Source organism: Hemitrygon akajei, chromosome 3, assembly GCF_048418815.1.
Source record: "Hemitrygon akajei chromosome 3, sHemAka1.3, whole genome shotgun sequence".
NCBI lineage: Eukaryota > Metazoa > Chordata > Chondrichthyes > Myliobatiformes > Dasyatidae > Hemitrygon > Hemitrygon akajei.
In genome coordinates, this window is record NC_133126.1 from 27,970,103 (window position 1) to 27,997,343 (window position 27,241).

At 44.8% G+C, this 27,241-nt stretch overlaps 1 protein-coding gene across 1 annotated transcript in view; it reads right to left on the minus strand.

The window, feature by feature from the left end:
* Positions 1-3,733: 3,733 nt before the first annotated feature.
* The window catches only part of LOC140724798 (uncharacterized), an 81,589-nt gene continuing 58,081 nt past the window's right edge, over positions 3,734-27,241 (minus strand). Inside the window, exons 8-14 of the mRNA XM_073039422.1 lie at positions 24,701-24,783; positions 21,443-22,780; positions 18,956-19,110; positions 17,838-17,928; positions 15,652-15,795; positions 13,837-13,901; positions 3,734-5,157 (exon numbers count right to left, since the gene is read on the minus strand). Coding sequence (XP_072895523.1) covers positions 4,953-5,157; positions 13,837-13,901; positions 15,652-15,795; positions 17,838-17,928; positions 18,956-19,110; positions 21,443-22,780; positions 24,701-24,783 — 2,081 coding nt within the window. The 3' untranslated portion in view covers positions 3,734-4,952. The remainder of the gene's footprint in view (positions 5,158-13,836; positions 13,902-15,651; positions 15,796-17,837; positions 17,929-18,955; positions 19,111-21,442; positions 22,781-24,700; positions 24,784-27,241) is intronic.

Below are 27,241 nucleotides of genomic sequence, written 5' to 3' on the forward strand. Positions count from 1 at the left end.
TTCCTCATTGTCTCGGGATGCCCAGGCGCTGTGTCCACAGTTTCGGTGAGACTGTGTCCCAGCATCTTTAACCAGTTGAAATGAGGTCAAATATTAAAACACACAAAAGAAATACAGAGTTTAAAGATATTTATTAAACAGTTTGAACAAAGTTCTATTCACATAAACTAATTTTCTTTACAGAATATTCCAAAAATGTACACCATCTCATGGAAATATTATCAATATTTGTGTGAAAATATTTGATTTTGAGATTCATCATATAATTTTACTAATAACATCGAGTTGAAAGACTGCCAAGTCAACCAGCTTCTATCAAGAACTATAAATGATGGATGCCTCTAATTTTCTGAGTCGGAAAGCACATCCTAGGAGGGCCAGCCTCTGGGCCTCACTATCCCTTATGTCAAGGAATGTACAACTGACCCTTACAGGATGGTGGTACGAGACAGCCATTTCCCTTATTAGTTTTCTAACCCAAATAGCTGACCAAGTCAGAGGTCTGGACAACAGGAAAGAAATTAGCCTGCACATTGCAGCCCTCAGAATATGCTAGCCTTGAGGAGATTGCAAAACAGGAAGAAATACACCAGACAGTGACTCTACCAGCCAAGCTGTGGTGAGAAGATTCTCAACAGTCTCATGATGCCCTGATTGAGAAATTGTTTCTTTGTTTGACGTCCCAAGAGAATATTCCTAGCTGAAAGCTCTGGAGACCCCGGAGTCAATCCATAGATGACAGGCCCACTCAGTAACTGGTTTCTTGCTCACCCGAGATTAATTGAAGCCTACTCTGGAATCACCTCCCGACCTACAGATACTTCCAGGAATTTCCAGAGTTCTTCCCAGCAAGACTGAATAAAACTCTACGTCCAAGTACAATTTAGCAACTTTAACCACAAACCACCCTTAACCCAACAGAACTGGACAGCAGTCATGACATCGAAGCTTTTGTGACATTATTTTTGGTCCACTAAAAATAGATTAAATTTATCTCATTGGATTTTAAAAATCAAACATGGAGCACTTGATACTGTACCTGCCAGTACTCTTTATAAATTAGCTATAGAACTCAACAGTGTCTGTTCAAGTCTCGAATGTCGGTACCACTGCCATGAGCCTCCAGTGTCCATTTGCAGACCAGTACTGGAGGAACTCAGTGGGTCAGGCAGCATCTGTGAGGGGATACGGACGGTCGATGTTTCAGGCCGAGACCCAACAAGGGGTCCACCTCTCCGTATGGATGCTGCCTGGCCTGTTGAGGCCCTCCAGCACTCTGAGAGCTTCTCTAGACACGGCGGTGACGGAAGAGGGAGCAGGAGCAGGAAGAGTGGCAGCCAGCCATCCTCACTGACTGCGAGTGAGTGACTTCACTCAGTCTGCCCGGCTCCTGACTGTTGTGGCTCAGTGGGGGTGGGGGGGGGGGGGAAGGGAGAACAGGCATGTGAAAATGCCCCTTTCCTGCCCGGTAGAAGGTGCCTACAGATCACTCACTCCTATGTATGGGATGTCTATAAACCAGGTGTTCGTGACCCAGGGAAGGCCTGTATCCACATACAATCCTTGTGTGTTCAGTTCTGATCTCTTCAAAGGAAGGATGTGGAAGCTTTAGAGAGGGTGCAGAGGAAATTTTAATCACAAGAGATTCTGCAGGGCATGATGTGCTATACTCATTCTCGAAGCTGCTGATTGGTCAAGATAACTGGTAGCCATGGAACATCTCTACTGACTCATGTGTTAATGGAATCTTTCCCCCTCCAGCTGCCTATCACCCTTCCTCACCTGGATCCACCTCTCACCCACCAGTTCTTGCTTCATGCCTTCCCCCCACCTCTGTATACTGGCTCGCTTCCCTCCATCTTCTTGTACAGGTGAAGGGTCCTGACCCGAAACATTGACTGTCCATTTTCTTCCGCAGGTGCTGCCTGACCTGCTGAGTTTGTCCAGCATCTCGTGGGTTAATAATGCTTTGTTTGATTTTAGGATTAGGGAAGGAGGTTTGCTGATCCTCAAACTGGGAACTCAGAACCCACAGGTGGGGGGAGGGAGGAGTACAAGCTGGCAGCTGAGAGACGAGACCCAGTGAAGGGGAAGGAGAGTGGGTGGGGGATGAAGGAAGGAATGGGAGGTGCTAGGTGGAAGAGGCAATGAGCTGAAGGAGGAGGGAGATGAGGGTGTGAGTATCGAAGAGCTGCAGTAATGAATAAACGAGCTTGCTACCCTAAATGTTACTATTTTCTGTACAGAATGGCACTATTCCTTCAGATACTGCACATATCCCTTTGGGAATACCCTAACCAGATCCAAAATCGATAAGGCTGATAGGAACACAAGAGATTCTGAAGGTGCAGGAAATCCAGAGTAACACACACAAAATGTAGGGGGATAGAGTTGACGTTTTGGACAGAGACCCTTCATCAGGATGTGACACCAAGTGAGGGAGAAGGTGTGTGGGTGGGAGGGTGGGGCCATAGCTCAGGAATGTGCCCATCAGTGAAGCCGGCACAGATCTTTAAGCACACGACAGTGTTACCCAGGACATGCGGTGACTTCACTGATTTTAGCGAACAGGTTTATATATTTTACAGGGCACACCCGAGGTACAGGATGTTACCTTTGTAAAAGACCCTGCCACCCTGCTCGACCTATCTACACATTTTGAAAATAATTTCAGTTTCCCTCACTGCTGCCTGACAGGAAAAAAAAACTAATATAGAGGATGTTTCCACTGTGTGGGGAGGAAGAGGTTAAAAACAAACTTACGCTCACAAGGTAACAATAAGACCTCTTCGGTAGTAAAATCAAATCTGTCTCAGGCTGCATAAACACAGACACACAAACATAAAATGCCATTCAGAAGCACTTGTTCATTAGCTACACGAACAGCAGAGGCCCAGCCTCTACTTCCCGCAGCAGTCTTACGTATTATTGTTACCATCAACTGGATGAAAGAGGAAAAGATTGCACCAAGAAAAAGCTAAGCCAAAAACACAAGAGATTCTGCAGTTGCTGGAAATCCAGAGCAACACACATAAAATGCTGGAGGAACTCAGCAGGTCAGGCAGCAGCTATGGAGGGGAATAAACAGTCAATGTTTTGGTCATCTGTTCATTGCCTTCCATGGATGCTGCTTGACCTGCTGAGATACTCTAGCATTTCGTGCATGTTGCAAAGGTGATACTAAACTGAAGCGAGCCTTGTCCTCAGATTTCATCAAAATCATTACATACATATTTATCGAAGGTGGACACCCACTGGCAAATAAGTAATAAATGATGGATAGCTTGTGAATATTACAGAGAAGGAAAGAGATCCTGGATTTAAATATTCTGCAGGCTTTAGTCATTCTATTATTAATTTACCACCAGGGTTCAAACAATTGTTCACTATGGAGCCTTATTTCTATATTTTGTGTTATTTCAGCAAGGGATGGAGGAGTTGGAACAGCAATATAAGATTGTCATAATCTGGATCAGCTCCTACTTAATTTAATTTAAAGGCTTCTGCGGATGCTGGAAATCCAGAGTAACACACGTGTATATATACACACACACACACACACACACACACACACACACACACACACACACACACACACACACACACACACACACACACACACACACACACACACACACACACACACACACACACACACACACACACACACACACACACACACACACACACACACACACACACACACACACACACACACACACACACACACACACACACACACACACACACACACACACACACACACACACACACACACACACACACACACACACACACACACACACACACACACACACACACACACACACACACACTGGAGGAGCTCAGGCAACATCCATGAAGAGGAATAAACAGTTGATGTTTTTGGCCAGTACCCTTCATGAGGACTTGGTTTAATTAATTTCCTTTTGCACTGGATCAGATCTTCTGGCTCCCTGAACCTGGTGGTATAGGATACCATACCAGCTTTCTCCACCCTTCCTTTCTAGTCCTAATGAAGGGTCTTGGCCTGAAACATCAAATATTTACTCCTCCCCATGGATGCTCCCTGACCCACCGAGATACTCTGGCACTTTGTTCGTGTATTACCAGAGGTTTTATCAGAGAAGGCTTGAAGGCCAGTTTTGTGGGGAAACCAAGGTGGATCATCTCAGAAGCCACAGGAATCAAAATCACACAGAGTTATGCTTATTGCACAGAATAGTAGGTAGATGCACAAATGTGTGCACCCAGCCATGATAGGTGGAAAATGGACATGGATGACCAGTATCCCTGTTCTCCAGGCATTTTCCATGAGAAGTCCAGAATCCAGAACATTCCCATCTGACTAACTACTGTGCCCAAATCTTCAATCTTGGTTTCATTACCCTTGGCCACGTGTTTCAGCTTTTCAGATTCCTGCACTTTCTTTTCAGTTTTGGCATTTCCTTCCCACATTGTAGCTTATTAATGACGTACCAGGCAGAAAAGCAAAATAATTAAGAAAAAGATCACTTCATGTACAAGAAAATCGTCACTTTCCTTCTCTTACCCAGCTCACGTGAGGACTCCATTTACTCCAAACCTCTTGTGCACACGTGGTTACGTACAACCATAGGTTTGCAATACAATGTCTGCTTTCTTTGAAGATATGCATGCTTGCACATGAGGAGTTATTAATAACCAGACCTGATCTGACCATTCTCACAAATCAACCCTTTCAGATTTTATGGAAAGAAAATAGTTTCTTAAATTTCACCCACAGGCTACAACTATAAAGATTAGCCATTTATCTTTGTTAAGAGTATTGGAAGAATGGGATCTCACTACGGAATATGGGCTGTCATTCCAGAACAGTTTTTAAAATTGTCCACTAAGGTAAAACCAAACAATGCAGAACAAGTCAGCAAAATGTCAGCCATGAGCAGAGCAGATTGGATTGTTTGGTAACATTAGCTGGATGCAGACAGCCCCACGGTCTCCAGGTCGAGGTGCAGAAGGATGATCATCCAGTACACGGCCATCCAAAGCAGAACAATCAGGTATGGAAGATGAGGATGTGCGGTCAAATCTAAAGGTGTCTCATCACAGCTTTTGATGGAGGCTTCCTGGCTGGCAAATGTCAACGTAGCTGGATTGCAAGACTCTAGGGCTGACCTGTAGTTCAGCAAGAATAAAAGGAGAGGTTAAGTAAGGGCTGAAGTTCCAGTCACACTGAGTATGAAGAAATACAGCAGTACCAGGCAAAGTATCACTCAGTGGCCACTTTATTAGGTACGATTGTAAACCTGCTTGTTAATGCAAATACCTTATCAGCAAATCATGTGGCAGCAGCTCAATGCATGCAGACATGGCCAGATGTTCAGTTGTAGTTCAGACCAAACACCAGAATGGGGAAGAAATGTGACCCAAGTGACTTTGACTGTGGAATGATTGTTGGTGCCAGATGGGGTGGACTGAGTATCTCAGAAACCGCTGATCTCCTGGGATTTTCACACACAACAGTCTCTAGTTTACAGAGAATGGTGTGAGAAACAAAAAAACCAAATGGGCAGCAGCTATGTGGACAAAAACAGCTTGCTTCTGAGAGCAGCTAGACATTCAAGCTGACAGTAACTCAAATAACCTTGCTCTTACGACAGTGGTGTGCAAAGCATCTCTGAACACACAATGCATCGAAACTTAAAGTGGATGGGCTACACAGCAGATGACCATGGACATAAAGTGGTCACTGAATACTGGCTTTCATTGATACCAATGTGTTTCTTTTTCTGCTGTGAATGCCTCTAAGAAAATGAATCTCAGGGTAGTATGTGGTGAAAAATACATACTTTGATAATAAATTTGCTTTGAACACTATTTCATCTTGGACACAGTGGGTAGTGTCCTCTCATTATTTCAGTATGATTGAGGTTAAGGAAGTTCAGCTTGTTACCAGGCACTAACAAACTTCTACAGATGTACTGTTGGAAGCACCTGACTGGTTGCATCATGGTCTGGTACGGCATTTCAAAGGCACAGGAACACAAGGAGCCGCAGGGGATAGTGTAATCTGCCCAATACCTCAAAGTCAAAGTAAATTTATTGTCAGGGTACATATATACTAACATATACTACCTTGAGATTCATTTTCTTGCAGGTATTTACTGGAATTTTTTTTCAATTTATGAAAAACTGTACAAAAACAAAGACTAGCAAACAACCACTGTGCAAAAGACGACAAATTGTGGCAAGTCAAAAATAAGTAACATTGAGAAGATGAGTTGTAGAGTAATTGAAGGTGAGCCTGTAGGGTGTGGAATAAGTTTAGAGTTGTGAGTTACCCACACCAGTTCAGGATCCTGATGGTTGTAGGATAAAAACTGTTCCTGAACCTGGTGGCGTGGGACCTCAGGCTCCTGTATTTCCTGCCCGATGGTAGTGTGAGAAGAGGGCATGGCCTGCCCAGTGGGGGTCCTAGATGATGGATGCTGCTTTCTTCTGATAATGCTCCTTGTAAATGTCCTCTATGGAGTGATGAACTGGGTTGTATCCACCACATTTTGTAGAATTCTCCATTCCTGGGCATTGGTGTTTCCATTCCAGGCTGTGATGCAACCTGTTGGGATACTCTCCACTGTGCATCTATAGATGTTTCTCTAAGTTTTAGGTGACATCACAGGCCCATAACTCCCCACCACTGTAATATCTACAGATGCTGCTGCCTCAAGGTGAGAATATCCATCATACCAGATCGCCACCATCTGGGCCATGCCATCTTCTCACTGTTACCACTGGGCAGGCAGTACAGAAGCCTGAAGTCCCACAACACCAGGTTCAGGAACAGCTACTTCCTTTCAACCATTCACATTTTGAATGAACCTGCACAACCTTGATCACTACCTCAGTTTAACAACACTATGACCACTTCCCTCTATGTGGAATTTGTAGTAGTTTTATTGTACAGTAGATGTTTTTTCCCTATGAATGCAAAAGTCCCACCTGGTCCAGGTTTACACCACCAAGTTCAGGAACAATTATTATCCCTCAACCATCAGGTTCCTGACCAAAGGGGATAACCTTACCCCACTTCACTTGCCCCCTCATTGAAATGCTCCTACGACCTACAGACACACTTTCAAGGACTCATCTCATGTTTCTGATATTTATTTATTCTTCTTCTTTCTTTCTTTTTGCATTTGCAGATCTCACACATTGGTTGAATGGCCACAAGGGTGCAGTCTTTCATTAATCCTGTTATGGTAACACTCAGTGGATTTATTGAATATGCCCATAAAGGCACTGAATCTCAGGGCCGTATATGGTGACATATATGTACCTTAATAATAAATTTCTGGCATGCCGCTGGTGTCTTCCACAGTGAAGATGGACACAAAATATTTATTAAGTTCATCTCTTTGTTCCCCCATTACTAGATCTCCAGTGGCCCAATATCCACTTTCACCTCTCTTTTACTCTTTATATATTTGCAAAATCTTTTGGTATCCTCTTTTTTATTATTGGCTAGTTTTCCTTTGTGTTCCATCTTTTCTCTCCTTATAGCATTTTTAGTGTCCTGTTGGTTTTTAAAAGCTTCCCAGTCCTCTAGCTTCCCAATAATTTTTGCTATATTTTATGCCCTCTCTTTTGCTTTTATGCTGTCTTTGATTTCCCTTGTCAGCCACAATTGCCTCATCCTCCCTTTAGAATACTTCACCTTCGAAATGTATCTGTCCTGCGTCTTTTGATTCACTTCAGCCATTGCTGTTCTGCCATCATTCCAGCTAGGGATCTCATCCAATCAATTTGGCCAGCTCCTCTCTCATGCCTCTGTAACTCCCTTTACCCCACTGTAATACTGATACATCTGACATTTCCTTCCTCCTCTCAAACTGCAGGATGCATTCTATAATATTATGCTTACTGGCTCCTAAGGGCTCCTTTACCTTAAGCTCCCCAATCAAATCTGGTTCATTACACAACACCCAATCCAGAATTGTCTTTCCCCTAGTAATGGGCTCAATCACAAACTGCTCTAAAAAGCCATCTCTATTTCTAACGTTTTGATTTAATATTTTCTTTAACCACCCACCCCCTCTGCCTACTTGCCTGTCTTTTTGATACAATGTGTATTCCTGGATGTTAAGCTTCCAACTCTGATCTTCTTTCAGCCACAGCATCGCACCTGCCAATCTCTAACAGTGATACCAGATCATCTACCTTATTTCATATACTGCGTGCATTCAAATATAACACTTTCAGGACTGTATTCATTTCCTTTTTTGATATTGCCCCCTTGTTACACTTCATCTCATCCCACTTACAATTTTGCCCCGTCATCCGCCTGTCCTTCCTCATAGTCTCACTACACACTGCCTCTGCTTGTATACCAAATGCCCCATCCTCAGCCCCATCACTCCAGTTCTCACCCTCCTGCCAAATTAGTTTAAACCCTTTCCAACTGCTCCAACCTGTAAGGATATTGGTCCCCCTCAGGTTCAGGTGTAACCCGTCCCTTTTGTACAAGTCATACCTCACCTGGAAAAGATCCCAATGATCCAGAAATCTGAAATCTTGCTCTCTACACCAATTCGTCAACCACGCATTCGTCTGCCAAATCATCCAATTCTTACCCTCACTGGCACATGGTACAGGCAGCAATCCAGAGATTACTCCCTGGAGGTCCTGCTTTTCAGCTTCCTATCCAACTCCCTGAATTCTCTCTTCAGGACTTCCTCCCATTTCCTAATTACGTTGTTCGTACCAATATGTACCATGACTTCTGGCTGCTCACCCTCCCCCTTTAGAATGCTGTGGACCCAGGCCAAGAGGTCCCTGACCCTGGGAGGCAACACACCATCCAAGTGTCTCTTTCATGCCCCCAGAATCTCCAGTCTGCTCCTCTAACTGTGGAATTCCCTGTCACTACCGCACTCCTCCTCTCCCCCTTCCCCTCCGAGCCACAGCATCAGAGTTAGTGCCAGAGACCTGGTCACTGTGGTTCACCCCAGTAGGGCTCTCTCCCCCCACCAACAGTATCCAAAGTCGAATGCTTATTATTGAGGGGAATGTCTACAGGGGTTTTATGCACTGGTTGGCTACTCCCTTTCCCTCTCCTGACAGTCACCCAGGTACCAGCCTCTTGCAACCTGTGTGGGGGGGTGGGGGTGGACTATTGCCCTGTAGCTCCTAGTAAACACCTCCTCATTCTCCCGTATGAGCCTCTCCAGTTCCTTAACATGGTCTGTAAGGAGCTGCTGCTCGATGCACCTCATGCAGATGTTGTTCTCAGGGAGACTGGAGATCTCCCAGAGTTCCCGCAAAAAACTTACGACTAATTCTGGGCCTAATCTCAGCTCACTAGGTATGTACTAACAGACAAAGAAAGAGAGGAAAAAGCTCACTAGAAACTTACTTAGAACCTCTGCCTGTGCTTGCCCAAGCCTGCTGAGAACTATGCAGGAGAGAAGCATTAGATTGCTCTTAGAGCATCCTAAATGGTCAGCACAACATTCTGGGCCAAAGGGTCTGTGCTGTGCTACACTGTTCTAGCACCTCATTTTCTCTCTAGGTAGTCTCCAACCTAATGGAATGAACATCGATTTCTCTAACATCTCCCCAGTTCCCCCTTCCCCTTCCGGTTTCCCCCATTCTGGTATCCGTCTCTCTCTCTCTCCCTCTCTTACCCTCATGAACTGCCCATCATCACCCTCTGGTTTCCTGCCTCCTACCCTTTCTTCCACGGTCGACTGACCTTTCCCAGCACATTCATTCTTCTTCAGCTCTTCACCCCTTCCACCTCCCCCACTCCCCCACCCACTTCTCCCCTCACCTGGTCTCACCCATCACACGCCAGCTCGTACTCGTTCCCTCCCCCCAAGTTCCTGAACTGTCTTCTTCCCCCTTCCTTTCCAGTCCTGATCAATGGTCTCTGTCTGACTTGTCGACTCTTTATTCCTCTCCGTAGGTACAGGGAGGTTGTACCTCATTTATATATTGACTTATGATGGTCACATGTGCCAAGGTACAGGTGTCCTGCCTACTGTGCCCACAGATCAAATCATTTCCAAGAGCAATGGTGAGGCCACATTTGGAGTATTGTAGGCAGTTTTGGTCACTGTGCTATAGGAAAAATGTCATTAAGTTGGAAAGTGTGCAAGAATATTTAGAAGATTGTTGGCAGGACTTGAGGGACGAGTCAGAGGGAAAGTTGGACAGGCTAGGACTTTATTCCTTGGAGCACAGGAGACTGGGGTCTCACAGGGGTGTGAGTGGCATAGAAAATGACCCTCAGCCATTTTCTCAGGACTGGGGAATGAAGAGCTAGAGGGCAGAGGTTAAGGTGAGAGGGGAAAGATTTCATAGGAACTTGAGGGAGGAATCTTTTATCCCCACATGTAATGGATGGTCTCTATGTGGAGTAAGCTGGTAGCGTGGTAGTGCTGCAGTCAGTGTAACGCGTTACAGTGGCTGCAGCCCAGTTTCAACCCTCACCGCTGCCTATAAGGAGTTACTACATTCTCCCTGTGAGTGTGTGGGTTTCCTCCGGGTGCCCTGGTCTCCTCCCACATTCCAAAAGCTAGTTGTGAGTTGGAACGCACAGTGACACTTGCTGGCTGCCCCCAGCCGGTCCTCGGACTGCGTTGCTCATTGATGAAAAACAAGTGTTTCACTGCATGCTTCCATGTAGAAATAAAGCTAACCTTTAATAAAAAGTCGTGTGGAGTAAACCGCCGGGTGACGTGGTCGAGGCACATACAGCAGCAATGCTTAAAAGACAGCCAGACTGGCCCATGGATTGTAAGGGTTTAGAGGGTTGGCAAATAGGACTCCCATGAATGTGGCACCTTGGTCAACACGAACAGGTGGGCTGAAGGGCCTTTTCCCCTGCTATAGAACTCTGTGACCTTATGCATACTTGGAACACTCTTCCCCAAAGGTAGTTGGAAGTTTTGAATATTTCTAATGTAGATGGAGAGATGAGGAGCAAGTGGGTCAGAGGTTACCATAGGTAAACAGGAATGTAGTGTAGAGGTTACAATAGAGTCAGTCAGGTAACCTTTCCCTGCTTCCAAATCTGTATGCTCATCTGTTCATTGTTGTGTGCTGATGTCATTGTGGTTAGACCGTCCTCAGGCACACGGGAAGGTTTCAGGTGTCACTGGAGAACAGGCTGTTGCGCGTGTAGGTCAGGACGGGGTTGGAAGAAATTCTGGAGGGGAGAGACAGAGATGCAGCACAAGTTCGACAAACTGTATGTTAACAGGCTGGGGGCACACGAGGTTCTGCCGATGCTGGAGATCTGCAGCAACACACACAAAATGCTGGAGGGACTCAGCAAGACTCAGCAAGAGGCAGCATCTACGGTCACTGTTTCAGGCTGAGCCCCTTCTTCAGGACTGGAAAGGAAAGGGGAAGGAAGTGGAGGGAGGGGAAGGAGTACGAGCTGGCAGGTGAGAGGTAAGACTAGATTCGGTGGTTGGGGCAGGTGACAGGTGGAAGAGATTTTATAGAAGGCTGAAGGAAAGGGATCTAATAAAAGAGGGAAGTGAAAGATGGGAGAAAGGGAAGGAGGTGTGCGGCACCGGGGGAGTGATAAATAAATTTTTCAGTCAACGTAGTATAGGTGATTCTGTATTTTCTAGAAGCTTCTCGGTTTTTCTGCAGCAGGTGTCATGCTGTTTTATTCGTTAGTTGTTATCACTGGAATGTTATCTCTCATCTGACTATGAGATGACCATGACTCCCTTTCCTTTGACAGTTCTTTATTCTTGTAACACTTAATAGAACAGCTATTATCACTAAGTTTTATGCCTCATTTTTGACTTCCAAAACCTTTTTGGAATGATATCACCACACCTTTGTCTGTCTGCACCATCTCTGTAACTATAACACTTTATTCTGCATTCGGCGATCATTTTCCTTTGTAATACTTCAACGTACTGATATGTTGAAATTACCTCCATGGACGGCATGCAAAACAATGGTTTTCACTGTACTCTGCTACACGTAACAATAATAAAGCAGTCTACCAATTTAAATTCATCAGGGACATTGAATAGGTGAATGATCAGTCTTTTCCCTGAGTCAGAGGAGCCAAAAATTAGAGGGTGTAGGCTTATAATGAGAGAGGAAAGATTTAAGAGAGATCTGATGGGCAACTTCTTCCCCCCTAACCACCCCCCCACCCCACCAACAGGGTGGCACCTGTGTGGAACATTTAGAAGATATTTGTACAGGTAAACTGACGAGGACTGGTTAGAGGGATACAGGCCTAGAGCAAGCATATGAGACCAGATCAGTAAAGCAACTTGGTTAGCACGGAGGAGTTGGGCTGAAGTGCCTGCTTATGTATTGTAAAAATCAAAGTTATTATCTACTCTCCTCAGAGAAACCTTGCACCCATGCTAGTAAATCTACCTGCAATATTTCAAGTCAGCACAGATTATTGCCATCATATTTCACCTAATGTTGCTGGGTTCAAGCCTCAGTTCGGATGCCAGGGGAAGTACAACGAGATTTAGGTGCTCTTGTACATCAGTCAATGAAAGCAAGCATGCAGGTACAGCAGGCAGTGAAGAAAGCTAATGGCATGCTGGCTTTTATAACAAGAGGAATTGAGTATAGGAGTAAAGAGGTCCTTCTGCAGCTGTACAGGGCCCTGGTGAGACCACACCTGGAGTACTGTGTGCAGTTTTGGTTTCCATATTTGAGGAAGGACATTCTTGCTATTGAGGGAGTGCAGCATAGGTTCACAAGGTTAATTCCCGGAATGGCGGGACTGTCATATGTTGAAAGATTGGAGCGACTGGGCTTGTATACACTGGAATTTAGAAGGATGAGAGGGGATCTGATTGAAACATATAAGATTATTAAGGGATTGGACACACTGGAGGCAGGAAGCATGTTCCCGCTGATGGGTGAGTCCAGAACTAGAGGCCACAGTTTAAGAATAAGGGGTAGGCCATTTAGAACAGAGATGTGGAAAAACTTTTGCACCCAGAGAGTGGTGGATATGTGGAATGCTCTGCCCCAGAAGGCAGTGGAAGCCAAGTCTCTGGATGCATTCAAGAGAGAGTTAGATAGAGCTCTTATAGATAGTGGGATCAAGAGATATGGGGAGAGGGCAGGAACGGGGTACTGATTGTGTATGATCAGCCATGATCACAGTGAATGGTGGTGCTGGCTAGAAGGGCTGAATGGCCTATTCCTGCACCTACTGTCTATTGTCCCCATCCTGAAATACAGATGCTCTTTCAATTTCTGAGATGCTTTCATCCCCAGCTCCCACATATCTACACATTCCAGATTGTTTATGTCATTCTTCAGTACACGAGCGTAAAGGAGAATGAAATGACTTACTCCGGATCCAAGGCAACACAAAAAAAACACAATAAGCATTAAAAAAAAGATAATAATCATAAATATGAAAGCAACCCTATAAAACACAATGTACAAATAACTGCTTGAGTGTGCCCGTGGAGACACAAGATTAGATTATACACATAGACTGATTGTGTGTACACAAAGTGCAGGAGTATCTGAACATAAGGTGACTGACAGGAAATGATAACGTGATTCTTGGCAAGAGGAACTCTTCCAGATAGCAGGAGGGCAGGTGAAAGCACAGTGGACAGTGTAGGTATGAAGTGCGCCGTGTCAGTGTAAAGCGGCAGTGTATAAAGGCTGCTTAACAAAACGCATCCTCAACGCTGCTCTGGAGCGACACAAAGCGTGAGTGTACTTGACCAAAGCTTAATTTCATATTTGAATGGCTGCCATAACGTACGTCGGGCAAGCGATCCTGTGGGTGGACAGAGCCATAGTTACAGACAGATATGAAGTCATTGTTCTTACCCTGTTTCCACGCTTGTTTGCTCTGTTGCTTTTGGTTCGTTCAAGCGCAGCTGACAATTTGATATCTGTTGTTCAAAAAATAAATAAAAGGGGACAACAGTAAATCATTAACTCATTTTTATGCTACTTGCAAAACCTGTATTTCATCAACACCGCTCACAACCAGTAAACCCAATGTAACTTTTGCTCAATGTTCTCCACTAGAAGTTAGCAGGGCCATCGGGTGCCCCTGCTTTATAAAATGGCTGCCACAACATCCTAAAGAACCAAGCTAATCATATCACTAGATTCCACCAACAACTCAGTCCATAAACCATAAAAAAGGAGCAGAATTAGGCCAGTTGGCCCATCACTGTGGACATGCTATGTTGATGTCAGAATGGTGTGGTGACACTCCCTAGGTTGCATTAGTTGTTAACACAAACAACGTATTTCATTATGTTTCGATGTACACATAATCAATAAATCTGAATCAATACATCTGTCATTTCTCAGCCCAGTTCTGCATCTTGTCAATGTCCTTTGTAACCTATGACAACCTTCTACACTATCCACAACTCCACCAACTTTCTTGTCATCTGCAAACTTACTAACTCACTTCCACTTCCTCATCCAAGTAACTTACTGAAGAGCAGGGGTCCCTGTGGAGCACCACTGGCCACTGACCTCCAGGCGGAATCTGCTCCATCGACTACCACCCTCGGCCTTCTATGGGCATCCCAATTTTGTATCCATGCAGCCAAGTTTCCCTGGATCCCATGACTCCTGACTTTCTGAATGAGCTTACTATAGGGAATCTTGTCAAATGCCTTACTAAAATCCTTATACACCACATCCACTGCTCTCCCTTCATCAAAAAAGTCAATCCTTTCCAACAGCTTGCCCACCAATGACGTACGGCACATTGGTCTACAATTCCCACAATTATCCCTATTACTTTTCTTGAATAAAGGAATAGCATCTTCGCCCTCCAGTTTTCTGGGACTACTCCTGAGGCACGGCACTTCCTACCCTCACTTCCCATTGTAACTTGTATCCTTTTCGACTCCAGGGACCCATCTATTGGAACTTTTGAAAAAGATTACAACACTGCCTCTATCACAACGCATTTAAATGTCACGAGCAGCCGATTAGATTATTTTTTGTCAGAACCGGTTGTAAACCCAGAACTCAGATAGCTCGACGTTACTCGCCAATTCTAATCACATTGTCCAGATATTGCTGCGGGCGCGGGAAGCTCTGAATGGAGTTAAACTTTGCACAGTCCTCACAGGACGGGAACGTTTTCTTCCCCTCTGCCATCAGAGTTTTGAATACTACCTCATTATTTCCTTTCTTGTTTGCATTATTTATTTTCTAAATTGTAGCAGTTTTATGTCATTGCACGTACAGCACAGCCTCTTCAGCCCACAATGTTTTGCCAACCTATACAAACCTACTCCACAATCAACCTAACCCTTCCCTCCCTCACAGCTCATAATCCTCCATTTATCTATCAGCCACCTGCCTATCTAAGAGTCTCTTAAATGCCCCTAACCTTTCTGCGTCTACCACCACACCTGGCAGTGCGCACCACGCACCCACCACTCACTATGTAAAAAAAAAGCTACCCCTGACATCCGCCCCATACTTTCCTCCAGTCACCTTAAACAATGGCCAATTCCATCCTGGGAAAAAGTCTCTGGCTGTTCACTCTATCTATGCCACCCATAATCGTGTACACCTTTACCAAGTGGCCTCCCATCCTGCTTTGCTCCAAAGTCAGGGTGTACCCAGCACGTGATAAAGAGAAGGTGGGGTGTAAACAAGCACTACCTCGTGCTGCTCGTCCTGTTCTGCCGCTGTCATCAATAGGTCACAGGAGTGTTCATCAGGGAGAAGTGTTCCCGGTTCCAGCAGTGACTTCATCTGATCTTGCTCACTCGCGTGTTGTTGCCAAAGATTTAAATGATCTTCATCCTTAGTAAGAGGGAAGCAAGAGGCTCTGATTAGTTTGGAGGGTGTAAACTTGAAGCATTTGAACAAACGGACTATGTATTAAAAGCAGAAGGCCATTCAGCCCCCTGAATCTACTCCATCATTCATTGACCACATGCCTGAAGGTCGAAGACTGAAGTCAGTGAGTCTTGAGGCAAAGGCCCAAAGGTTGAATCTGAGAGTCCAGGGACTGGAGGTTGGAGGCCTGGTGTCTGTGAGTCAAGGAGTGTGGAATTAAGAACTAGAGGCCTGGAGGCATCCTGTCCTGGTGTTGGAAGCCTATGTGTGTTTCTGGTGGGGTGGTTTGGTTTGATGTCATTTTGGCTTGTTGTTGTACTGCTGAACTTTGTGGCTACATTGGTGCCAGAATGTGTGGCGACAAGTGTGGTCTTCCCCCAGCACATCCCTGGTATACTGGTCGTTACGATGCTTTTCACTGCGTGTTTCAATGTACGTGTGATAAACAAATCTAAACTCTGAGGCATTTGCAAGGCTTATTGAGAAAATAAGGAGGCATGGGATCCAAGGAGACCTTGCTTTGTGGATCCAGAATTGGCTTGCTCAGAGAAAGCAAGGAGTGGTTAGATGGGTCATATATTCCATGGAGGTCGGTGACCAGTGGTGTTGCCTCAGGGATCTGTTCTGGGACCCCTTCTCTTCATGATTTTTATAAATGACCTGGATGAGGAAGTGGAGGGATGGATTAGTAAGTTTGCTGATGACACAAAGGTTGGATAGTGTGTTGTGGATAGTGTGGAGGGCTGTCAGAGGTTACAGCAGGACATCAATAGGATGCAAAACTGGGCTGAGAAGTGGCAGTTGGATTTCAACCCAGATAAGTGTGAAGTGGTTCATTTTGGTAGGTCAGATATGATGGCAGAAAATAGTATTAATGGTAAGACTCTTGGCAGTGTGGAGGATCAGAGGGATCTTGGGGTCCGAGTCCATAGGGCACTCAAAGCTGCTGTGCAGGTTGACTGTGTGGTTAAGGCGGCATATGGTGCATTGGCCTTTATCAACTGTGGGACTGAATTCAAGAGCCGAGAGGTAATGTTACAGCTGTATAGAACACTGGTCAGACCCCACTTGGGAGTACTGTGCTCAGTTCTGGTCACCTCACTACAGGAAGGATGCAGAAATTATAGAAATGGTACAGATTTTCAAGGATGTTGTCTGGATTGGGATTGCCTTATGAGAATGCCTTACATGAACTTGGCCTTTTGACGATGTGGACGATGAGAGATGACCTGATAGAGGTGTATAAGATGATGAGAGGCATTAATCGTGTGGATAGTCAGAGGCTTTTTCCCAGGGCTGAAATGGTTGCCACAAGAGGACACAGGTTTAAGGTGTTGGGGAGTAGATATAGAGGAGATGTCAGGGGTAAGTTATTAATTAATTTTTGTTTTTTATTTATTTATTTTATGCAGAGAGTGGTGAGTGTGTGGAATGGGCTGTCGGCAACGGTGGTGGAGATGGATACGATAGGGTCTTTTAAGAGGCTCCTAGATAGGAACATGGAGCTTAGAAAAAGAGGGTTAAGAGAAACCCAAGGTAATTTCTAAAGTAAGTACGTTTGGCGCAGCATTGTGGGCCGAAGGGCCTGTATTGTGCTGCTAGGTTTCTATGAAAATGAAATCTGACATCATTGCAGCTTTATTCCTGCATTCTCCTCCTAGACTCGCCCACTACGGGGAACATCCTCTCGATGTCCACTCAGCTTCCAATGATTTGGGCTGATGGATGGCATGTAAAACAAAGATTTTCGCTGTACCTCGGTACATGTGACAATAATAAACTCATCAATAATTTGGTTCTTAATGCAACCTTCATACCCCAAATCACCACGTCAGTACAGCAACACTACCACCACTTTGCACGACAATGCATTTTGCCTGTTTGTGTTCTTTCTTGTATAATTTGGTATCTCTCTCTCATGCATGTTGTGTATTTGATGTTGCGTGCCTGTAATTGTGCTGCAGGTAGGTGTGTACATACACGAGCTTGCAGTCTGCGTCACTCACCACCACTTCTGGGGGCAATTCTTGATCCAGACCATAAGGATCATAGCTGTTTGCATCTCTCACATCTTCAACAGTTCTTGTAACTGTTGAGCTGGTAAAACAAAAGCCACAAACCAAATAATTTGACAAGCACACTTAGACAAAGTATATGATAAGAAAACACATCAGTCAGGCTTATTTTGAATCAAGAAAATAGTTGTCCTTTTGGTCTCATTGATCATAACATAGGAGTGTTTGATGGCTCCGGGCCCGTGCTTGGTGGAATTGAGAAGAATGAGTTGGGATCTCATTGTAGTCTATTGAATATTGAAAAGCCTAGATAAAATGGATATGCAAAGGATGGTTCCCATCATGGGGGGAGTCTAGGACCAGAGGGGACAGCCTCAGAATACAAGGAGGTCCCTTGAGCTCAAAGACGAGGAAGAATTTCTTTAGCCAGAGGGTGATAAATCTGTGGAATTCATTGCCACAGATGGCTGTGCAGGCCAAGTCATTGAGTATATTTAAAGTGGAGGTTGATAAGCTCTTGATTAGTAAGGGTGTTAAAGGATGTGGGATAACGGCAGGAGAACGGGGTTGAGAAGGACAATAAATCAGACATGGCAGAGCAGAATTGCTGGGCCAAATGACCCAGTTCTACTCTGATTTCTTACGGTCTTATTGTCATATACACAGGTGCAATGAAATTCAGCCAGAGGGAGGAGAGGACCCCTTTCCTCCTTATACCAGCTTCTAACTTTCAGCCCAAAAGGAGGTCTCAACTCAAAATGTTGACCATCCATTGCCCCCCCCCAAGCCCACAGATGCTGCCTCATTCGCTCAGTCCCTCCAGTAACAAGTAATCTGCTGAAGGACTCAGCAGCTGTGAGGGGGGAGTGGGGTGGGTGAAGAAATTGTCAAAACTCTGCATCAGGGATGACTTTGTCCAGCAGACTGTTCGTTGTTCCAGATTCCTGTGTCTGCAGTGACCTACGTCTCCTGAAGAGTTTTTGTTCCTTTAGTTCAGGTTATCGAGTTGCAGTACCAAAGAAAAATGACAGATCAGCTGCAGAGGGAGGAGGAGGGAGAGGCCAAGAAGCATGGGCCGGACGTGACAGATAAAAGTCATGGATGTTCACCTTGAAAGCTCGGTGCTCTGTGGTTCTGCCAGTTGCTGTGAGCTGGCGATGGCCACCAGCTCTGTCTCACTGCCCGAGCCCTCCTCTTCTTCTTCAATCTCCTCTGCCCTGTCCCTTGGATTTGTCTGCAGGTCCCATTGCTGGGCTCCAACCTCCTAAAATATTCAGAATCAGAATTAGATTTATTATCACTGAACTTGATGTCGCGAGTAACACACACAAAATGTTGGAATTAAATTTTTTTTTAAAATCTTAAATCCATCCGACAATGTGGGGGAGTAAAAATCTGGTGTCTGAAAGGAGGATGCTGTCCAAGTTCCATGCCATCTTGGACAATGACTCCCATCCACTCCATAATGTACCTGTTAGGCACAGGAGTACATTCAGCCAGAGACTCATTCCACCGAGATGCAACACTGAGCGTCATAGGAAGTCATTCCTGCCTGTGGCCATCAAACTTTACAACTCCTCCCTCAGAGTGTCAGACACCCTGAGCCAATAGGCTGGTCCTGGACTTATTTCCACTTGGCATGATTAACTTATTATTATTTAATTATTTATGGTTTTATATTGCTATATTTCTACACTATTCCTGGTTGGTGCGGCTGTAACAAAACCCAATTTCCCTCGGGATCAATAAAGTATGTCTGTCTGTCTGTATGACTCTGTTACAATGTACAGACACGTGAATTTAAAAGCCTAATGGCTTGTAGAAAGAAGCTGTCCTGTAGCCTGTTGGTCCTGGCTTTAATGCTGTAGTAGCATTTGTCAGACAGAAACAGCTGAAATAGTTTATGGTCAGAGTGGCCTGTGTCCCTGAGGATCTTCCAGGCATTCTTCATGCACGTGTTGCCATAAATGTCCTCAATGGATGGACGTTCATGTCCACAGGTGCGCTGGGCTGTCCATACCACTCTCTGCAGTGCCCAGTGATCAGGTCAGGTTGGTGCAGTTCCTGTACCAGGTGGTGATACAGTCAGTCAGGATGCTCTCAATGGTGCCCCTGTAGAAGGTCTTGAGGATCTCAGGGCCCGTGCTGAACTTCTTCAGTTGCCCGAGATGGAAAGATGCTTTTGAGAGGCAGAGTTACAAGAAGAGACTGGACCGACTAGGACTTTATCCCTCAGAGCGTAGGATTCTGAGAGGTGGTCTTACAGAGGTGTTTAATATCATGAGGAACATAGTGTGAATGCAGTCAGTCTTATTCCCAGTGTTTGGGAACTCAATCATTGGAGGGCATAGGTTTACGGTGAGAGGGGAGAGAGTTAAGAGAAACTTGAAGGGAAATTTTTAAAAACCCAAGTGGTAGTATAATTGTGGAATGGGCTGCCATAGTGGTTGAGGCAAGTACAAGAACAACTTTTAAAGGACAGTTGAACAGGTGCATGGATTAGACTGGTTTAAAAGGTTGTGGGCCAAACTCTGTCAAATGGGACTTGGATGGGCATCTTGGTGGGTATGAACAGCTGGGCAAAAGCACCTGGTTCTGGGCTGTGTGACTCTATACCAAATCCAAGAAAGAGTAGAGCAGTTGATGTGCCTTCCTTATGACTGCATCCAAGTGTTGGGATACCCGCTGAGTTGCTATTGTAAAATAATCAAAGATTTTACAAGCCTTCTGATATTTTTAATTAAACTTGAAAAATAGAAATTATTCTTTGTTTTAGAAATTTCAAGCTCAATTTCCATTTCTTAGGAAAGTATCTTTCAATACTTATCAGCAGTTTCTGCCCCCACAACACTGGCAGCACCGTGGCACAGTGGGTAGAGTCGCTGCCTCACAGCTCCAGCAGCTCAGGTTCAATCCCGACCTCGGGCACTGTCTGAGTGCACAATGTCCCTGTGACCGTGTCCGATTTCCTCTGACATTCACCTCAGTGACACGTGGCCCAGTAGGCTAAGTGGCTGCTGTAAACTAAACTGATTGTTTAGGTGAGAGGGTGGTTGATGCTTAGCATGAACGTGTGGGCCGAAGGGCCTATTTTAGTGCTGTATCTCTGCGCACATGACAATACACTCGACTTGGATTGACAAAGCATCATGGGCACATCCCTATCCACCATCTCAGGAGTAACTACAAGAGGTGCTTCCTCCAGAAGGCAACATCCACCACATGGGCCGTGCCAGCCTCTCTTCACAACATTGGGCAGGAGGTACAGAAGCCTGAAGGTCCACACCACCAGGTCCAGGAACAACTACTTCCATTCAACCATTTGATTCTTGAACCAGCCGGTGCAACCCTAATCACTACAGTAACACAATCATCACTTTGCACTAAAATGGACATTTTTTTTGCTCTAATGGCATTCTTCCATAACTACGCCATGTATAATTTATGCCTAAATTGTGTTTTTCACGTGAATGCTGCTTTGTGTGTGTCATGCTGCTGCAAGTACATGTTTCATTACACTTGAGCATATGACAATAAATATATGACATATAACCGTTGTTGCAAACAGGACAATTTACTTAATGAAGAAGCATTACCTCTGAACCTTCATGCCTTTCTTCTTCATCCTCATGAGGTTCTCCCTCAGATACTTGAAGATCTCCATTATTTGGTCCTGAGGACTTTCCTTCCCAAGGTGCATCAGGATGGTGTAGTGTTGGCTGACCTGACAGCTCATCCTGACACACCACAGCGAGTTCACTGGGAATACCAGTCTTCGCCTCCGGCACAAACTCAGCCGTCTCGGTCCCTTGCAAGGAAGACGATGGCTGAACAACCTCTCTGGTTTCTGAAAGACTAGAGTGACTCAAAGCGTCCACTTGATCAGTGTCAGGGGAGCACAGCGCATAATCAGATGAGGTTGGACTGAGTTCCTGCAGGGAGAATGTGCCGCTGAACTCAGAACAAGACTGATAGGCTTCGTCAGTAAGTGGTGACAGTTCTTTGTCAGTCTGAATCCTGGGAATAAAATCCTTCTGTGAAGTACCGGTTACTGAGAAAGCTTCAAGTACTTCAGACACAGGTACGTCATAATGAGGGTAATAAACAAGATTGAGTGGTATCACTGACACTTTCTCGTCACCCTGGAGGATTGAGCCAATCCCCATGGAGGACTGCTCATTCTGCTGAGCAGATGGCTTCTCATCTGTCTGCGTACCCGACTCTGAAACGGTACGGTTCCAGGCAGGAGTGCTGGCCTCCGCTTGGAGGTCGACAGGACATAAAGAATGAGGTTGAGAGTTACTGGAATTGTCAGAGTCCACGATGTCCACTTTTTGTAAGGAGGTTTCCGAGGAGGCATCATCTGCCCACTTTACAGATGATGCAGAGGCTTCAACATTGGGTACAACTGTGAAAACGTCATTGGCTGAGACCGGTGAACCGCTGTCATGGGAGACTGGGGACGTTGGCTCCTCCCCCAGAAACAATATTTTCTCTCCAGTTGAAGACTTTCTCCTCATTGGATGCAGCACTACGTATATCTCCTCTACAGTCTCAGTAGAATCGGGGGAATGCTGCAAGGATGGGCTGTGCAAATCTGATGATGGTGGTCCGTTATCTGGATACAGAGTTGAGTTTTTGGCATTAGGAATGGATGTAGGAGATGCTTCTCTCTCAGAGCCTCTATTCTCGTTATCAAGGATGTGATCAACTTCATCAGGTAAGGGTAGATCATCGACCATCTCCTCTCTTTGCCAGGTGTGCACAGTTTCCGTAGGGTTTGCTGAAGCATAGGATCCGTTGTTTAGAACACTGTCCAGTTCTTCTTCCTGGCTCTTACTTGAATATTGCACTCCTAAATTTGAAGGCATAACTTCAGGGCTGAAGTGAGAGTTTTCCAATGGTAATTCAGAGGCATCTTCTGCCAAATTTTTCTGTCAAGAAAACAAAATAATTAGATGTATTAACCAGACACACATCCCCTAATCTTTTAAAAGCTCACAGTGATGGATTGTTAGTTACAGAGGCAGAGACCCAAACGGCACAAAAACCTTCAGTCCATTGGTTCATTGCAATCAAGATGCCCTCCTAAGCCAGTCCCACTCACTTGCATTTGGGCCATGTCCCTGTAAACCAGGGATTCCCAACCTTTTTTATGCCATGGACCAATACCATTAAGTAAGGGGTCAGTGGTCCCCAGGTTGGAAATCCTGCTCTAAACCTTTGCTGTCCATGTACCTGTCCACATGCCTTTTAAGTGTTGTTACACTACCCACCTTAACTTCTTCATCTGGTATCTCATTCCATATACATACTGACCAAGCGTGGAAAAGTAGGTGGTGTGTATAAAATCTCTCTCGTCTTGCCTAAAACCTATGCCCTCTAGTTCTGCATTCCCTTTCCCTGAGAAAAAGACTGTGCATTGACCCTATCAATGTCCCTCATGATTTTATATACCACGATAAGATCACCCCTCAGTCTCCTACATTCCAAGGGATAAAGTCCTAGCCTGCCAAAGCAAAGGTTAGCGTAATTCAATCACAGCACCAGCATCCTGGGTTCAATTCCTGCCGCTGTCTGTACGGAGTTTGTACAAACATCCCATGACCACTTAGGTTTCCTCCGTGTGCTCCAGTTTTCTCCCACATTCCACAGATGTACGGGTTTATCGGTCACATGGATGTAATTGGACAGCATGGGCTTATAGCGCTGGAAGGGCCTGTTACTGTGCTGCATCTCTAAATCAAACAAAACCACTCCCTATGACTCAACGTCCTCGAGTCCTGGCAACGTTCTTCACTCTGCTCTTCAGGACCTCGTTGAAAGAAGGCTTTATTATTGGAAAATGAAGTCTAATTAATTAGTGAGTGATAGTTGGTCTCAATCTTCTCAGGTGGATCTCCCAGTACCCTTAGTAACACCAGGCACAGAGGTCATTTATTTGACAGAATGGATGGCACATGGGCACAGCACCATGGAGCCAGGTTCAATCTTGACCTCAGGTACTGTCGGTGTGGAGTTTGCATGCTCACTCTGTGACTCAGTAGGGTTTCCTCCACCTGCTCCTGTTTCCTCCCACATTCCAAAGACATGTAGGTCGGAGGGTTGATTTGCAGCTGTGAATTGCCCCTGGTGTGTGGGTGAGTGATGGGATCTGTGGAGAGTTCTGAGAGTGTGGGGAGAGTGAAAAATGGGGTCAATGTACAATTGGTATAAATGGGTGGCTGATAGTGTAGACTTGTTGACCCAAAAGGCCCGTTTCTGTACTGTGACTATCCTCCTGGAAAGGGTATGGATATCGGTTTATCATTGTCACATGTACTGAGATATCGTGAAAAGCTCGTGTTTGTGTGTCATCCACACAGATCCTGCTGATCACAAATACGAGCAGAAAGAATAACAGAATGAAGATAGTCAAAAGAAGGATAACAAAGAATAACCTGAACACTTTAATTAAAATATTATATAGATTAAAGATCAGCTTTATTTGATGCAAAGGGCACATTTCACTGTTTCGATGTTGATGTGACAAATAAAGCTAATCTTTATCATCATTGTTATTGTTTTACCTCCTTCTACCTCAGTGCACTGTGTAATGATCCTATCTCTATAAACAGTATGCAAGACAAGTGTTTCACTGTATCACGGTACATGACAATAATAAACCAATTCCAATTCCAAGCCTGTTAACAGTGCTTCTACATTATTAATTTTCCTGACTAAGTTTTCTGTCTTCTCGGTTCAATCATGTTGTTCAAACTCATCTGACTCACGGACACTGGTGGGGAGAGCAACTCAAGACAGCTCACTGTTGATGGCAGAGTTTGCCAGATGCTGAGACACAAATCTCCTACCTCGTCCACATAAGGGAAATGTTCCAGAAACTGTGAGACATAGGTCGCGATGGACTGTTCTTCAGGACGTTCAACATCCACATCTGAAGATCAAAGGAAACACAAGACATAGGAACAGAAATTAGCCAGTCATTCCATCGAGCCTGATCCATCACTTAAACCTGGCTGCTTTATTTTCTTTCTCAGCCCAATTCTTCTAATGGCTCCTACTAACCAAGAACCTATCAACCTCTGATTTAAACAAATCCAATCACTTGTCTTCCCGAACACTTGCATCAATGATGTTGAGGTGGAAAGGGCTGAGAGTGTCAACTTCCTGGGAGTGAACAACAAACACCGATAGCCTGCCCTATTCCAACCACATAGACACTATGGTCAAGGTCACCAGTGTTTCTACTTTCTCAGGAGGCACAGAAAATTTGGCTTGTCCCTTAATATTATCGATGATTCATAGAAAGCATCCTGTCTGGATGCAGCACAGCTTGTTACGGCAATTGCTCTGTCCTGACCACAGGAAACTGCAGAGAGTTGTGGACACAGCTCAGCACATCACTGAAGAGGACTTTGTCTACGTTTTCTGCTGCCTCAGTAAAGTAGGCAGCATAATTGAAGACCCCACCCACCCCAGACATTCTCTCTTCACCCCTCTCCCATCCGGCTCAAGGACAACATCTACCTCACTGTTAAAAAACTAATGAATGATTCCCTAGTACGACAGGTGGCCTGTCGACCTCATTACCTACCCCGTAATGGTCCGTGAACTTTATTGTCTACCTGCACTGTGCTCTCTGTAATTGTAACACTTTATTCTGCATTCTGTTATTGCTTTCCCTTGTACTGTCTCAACACACCGTTGTAATGAAATGATCGGTATGGACAGTAAGCAAGACAAGTTTTTCACTGCACTTCGGTACATTTGACAATAATAAACCCAGTTACTGTTCTGTAGTCTCATATATAACTAAATTCTGCGTCTCTACTTTCCCAAGAGAGTAAATAACTTGCATTTCCCAGATTATATTCCTGTCAAGTCTTTGCCAGTTACTCAACTCAATGGAATTGGAGATGGAATTAGTTTATTATTAGCATGTTATTGTCACACAAACTTTTTCCTTTGTCTGTTCTCTTACTTCTCTTCTTCTCACCTGCCCATCACTGCTTCTGGTGCCCCTCCTCCTGCCCTTTCTTCCATGGTATCAGATTCCTTCTTCTCCAGCCCTTTGCCCTTTCCACCTGTCACCTCCTAGTGTTTTTACTTCATCCCACTCCCATAGTCACTTACCTTTCCGGATCACCTACCACCCCCCCAACAGTGTAAAGAAAAGGCACCCACCACTCTGTGTAAAAATCAACTAACTCTGATATCTCCGTGAAACCTTTCTCCACTCACCTTAAATGCACGTCCTCTGGTATTAGCTATTGCTGCACTGTGGATAGCCCCTCCATCTATGCCTCCTATCATCATGTACACTTCAATCAAATCACCTTTCATCCTCCTTTGCTTCAAAGAGAAAAACCCCTTGCTCAACCTATCCTCATAAGATGTGCTCCCTAATCCAGTCAGTGTCCTGGAAAATCCTCTCTGCACCCTAAAACACCCACATCCTTCCTATATGGAGGTGACCAGAACTAAACACAATGCTCCACGTGTGGTCTAACCAGAGTTTTACAGAATATAGATAGGGTAAATGCAAACAGGCTTCACCATTGCTGGATCAAAACCATGGATCTCCTTCCCTACCAGCACTGTGGGTGTACCCTCACCTCAAGGTTTGCCGCTGTTCAAGAGGGCAGCTCACCACCACCTTCTCAAGGGCAACTAGGGATGGGCAATTAAACGCTGGGCTCAATTCTCGGCTATTGAGATGATGAACAGTTGCTTGCCATTGCACACAGAAGTCAGACGACTCTGAAAGGAAACTTCCTGAGAAGCTGTTATGAAGCCTTTTGAAACTGTGATAAAATTCTTTGAATGCTCAAATGCTTCATTCAGTAATTAACTCAAGAATATTAGACATGTCAGTGCTTATATGTCTGAATTATTCAATAAATTTAATGAAATTAATCTTCAATTGCAAGGAAATGATGTGACTTTTATCAAAGTCAAATCAGCCCTCTCTAGGTTTCTGTTCAAGTTAACCCTATTTAAGTTCAACATTGGCTGTTGCGACCTTTTCCCATTTCTAAGCCTCTCTGAGTTGGAAGAGAAAGAAAGAATGCCAGGTGATGATCCTCAAGTATACTGTGCCCACCTGGGTGAGCAGCGTAAGGACGTGTCAGAGAGATTTCAGGATCTTCTCTCGATCCAAATTCCAGACTGGCTAATAAATCCATTCCTGAACACTTGTTAACAGGAAGGCTGGAGGAAGAACAAGATGACTTTGCGCTTAAGCCAAGGGTCAAAAAATTATATCAAGACTTTTGGTTGCAGAAAGAACTGTTTGAATACCATCTTGGACTGTGGAAAAAGGTCAAGATATTTTTTATTGCCTTTCCAACATTTTTTTTTAACTGGACTGTGGTTTTAGTGCAGTTGCCTAA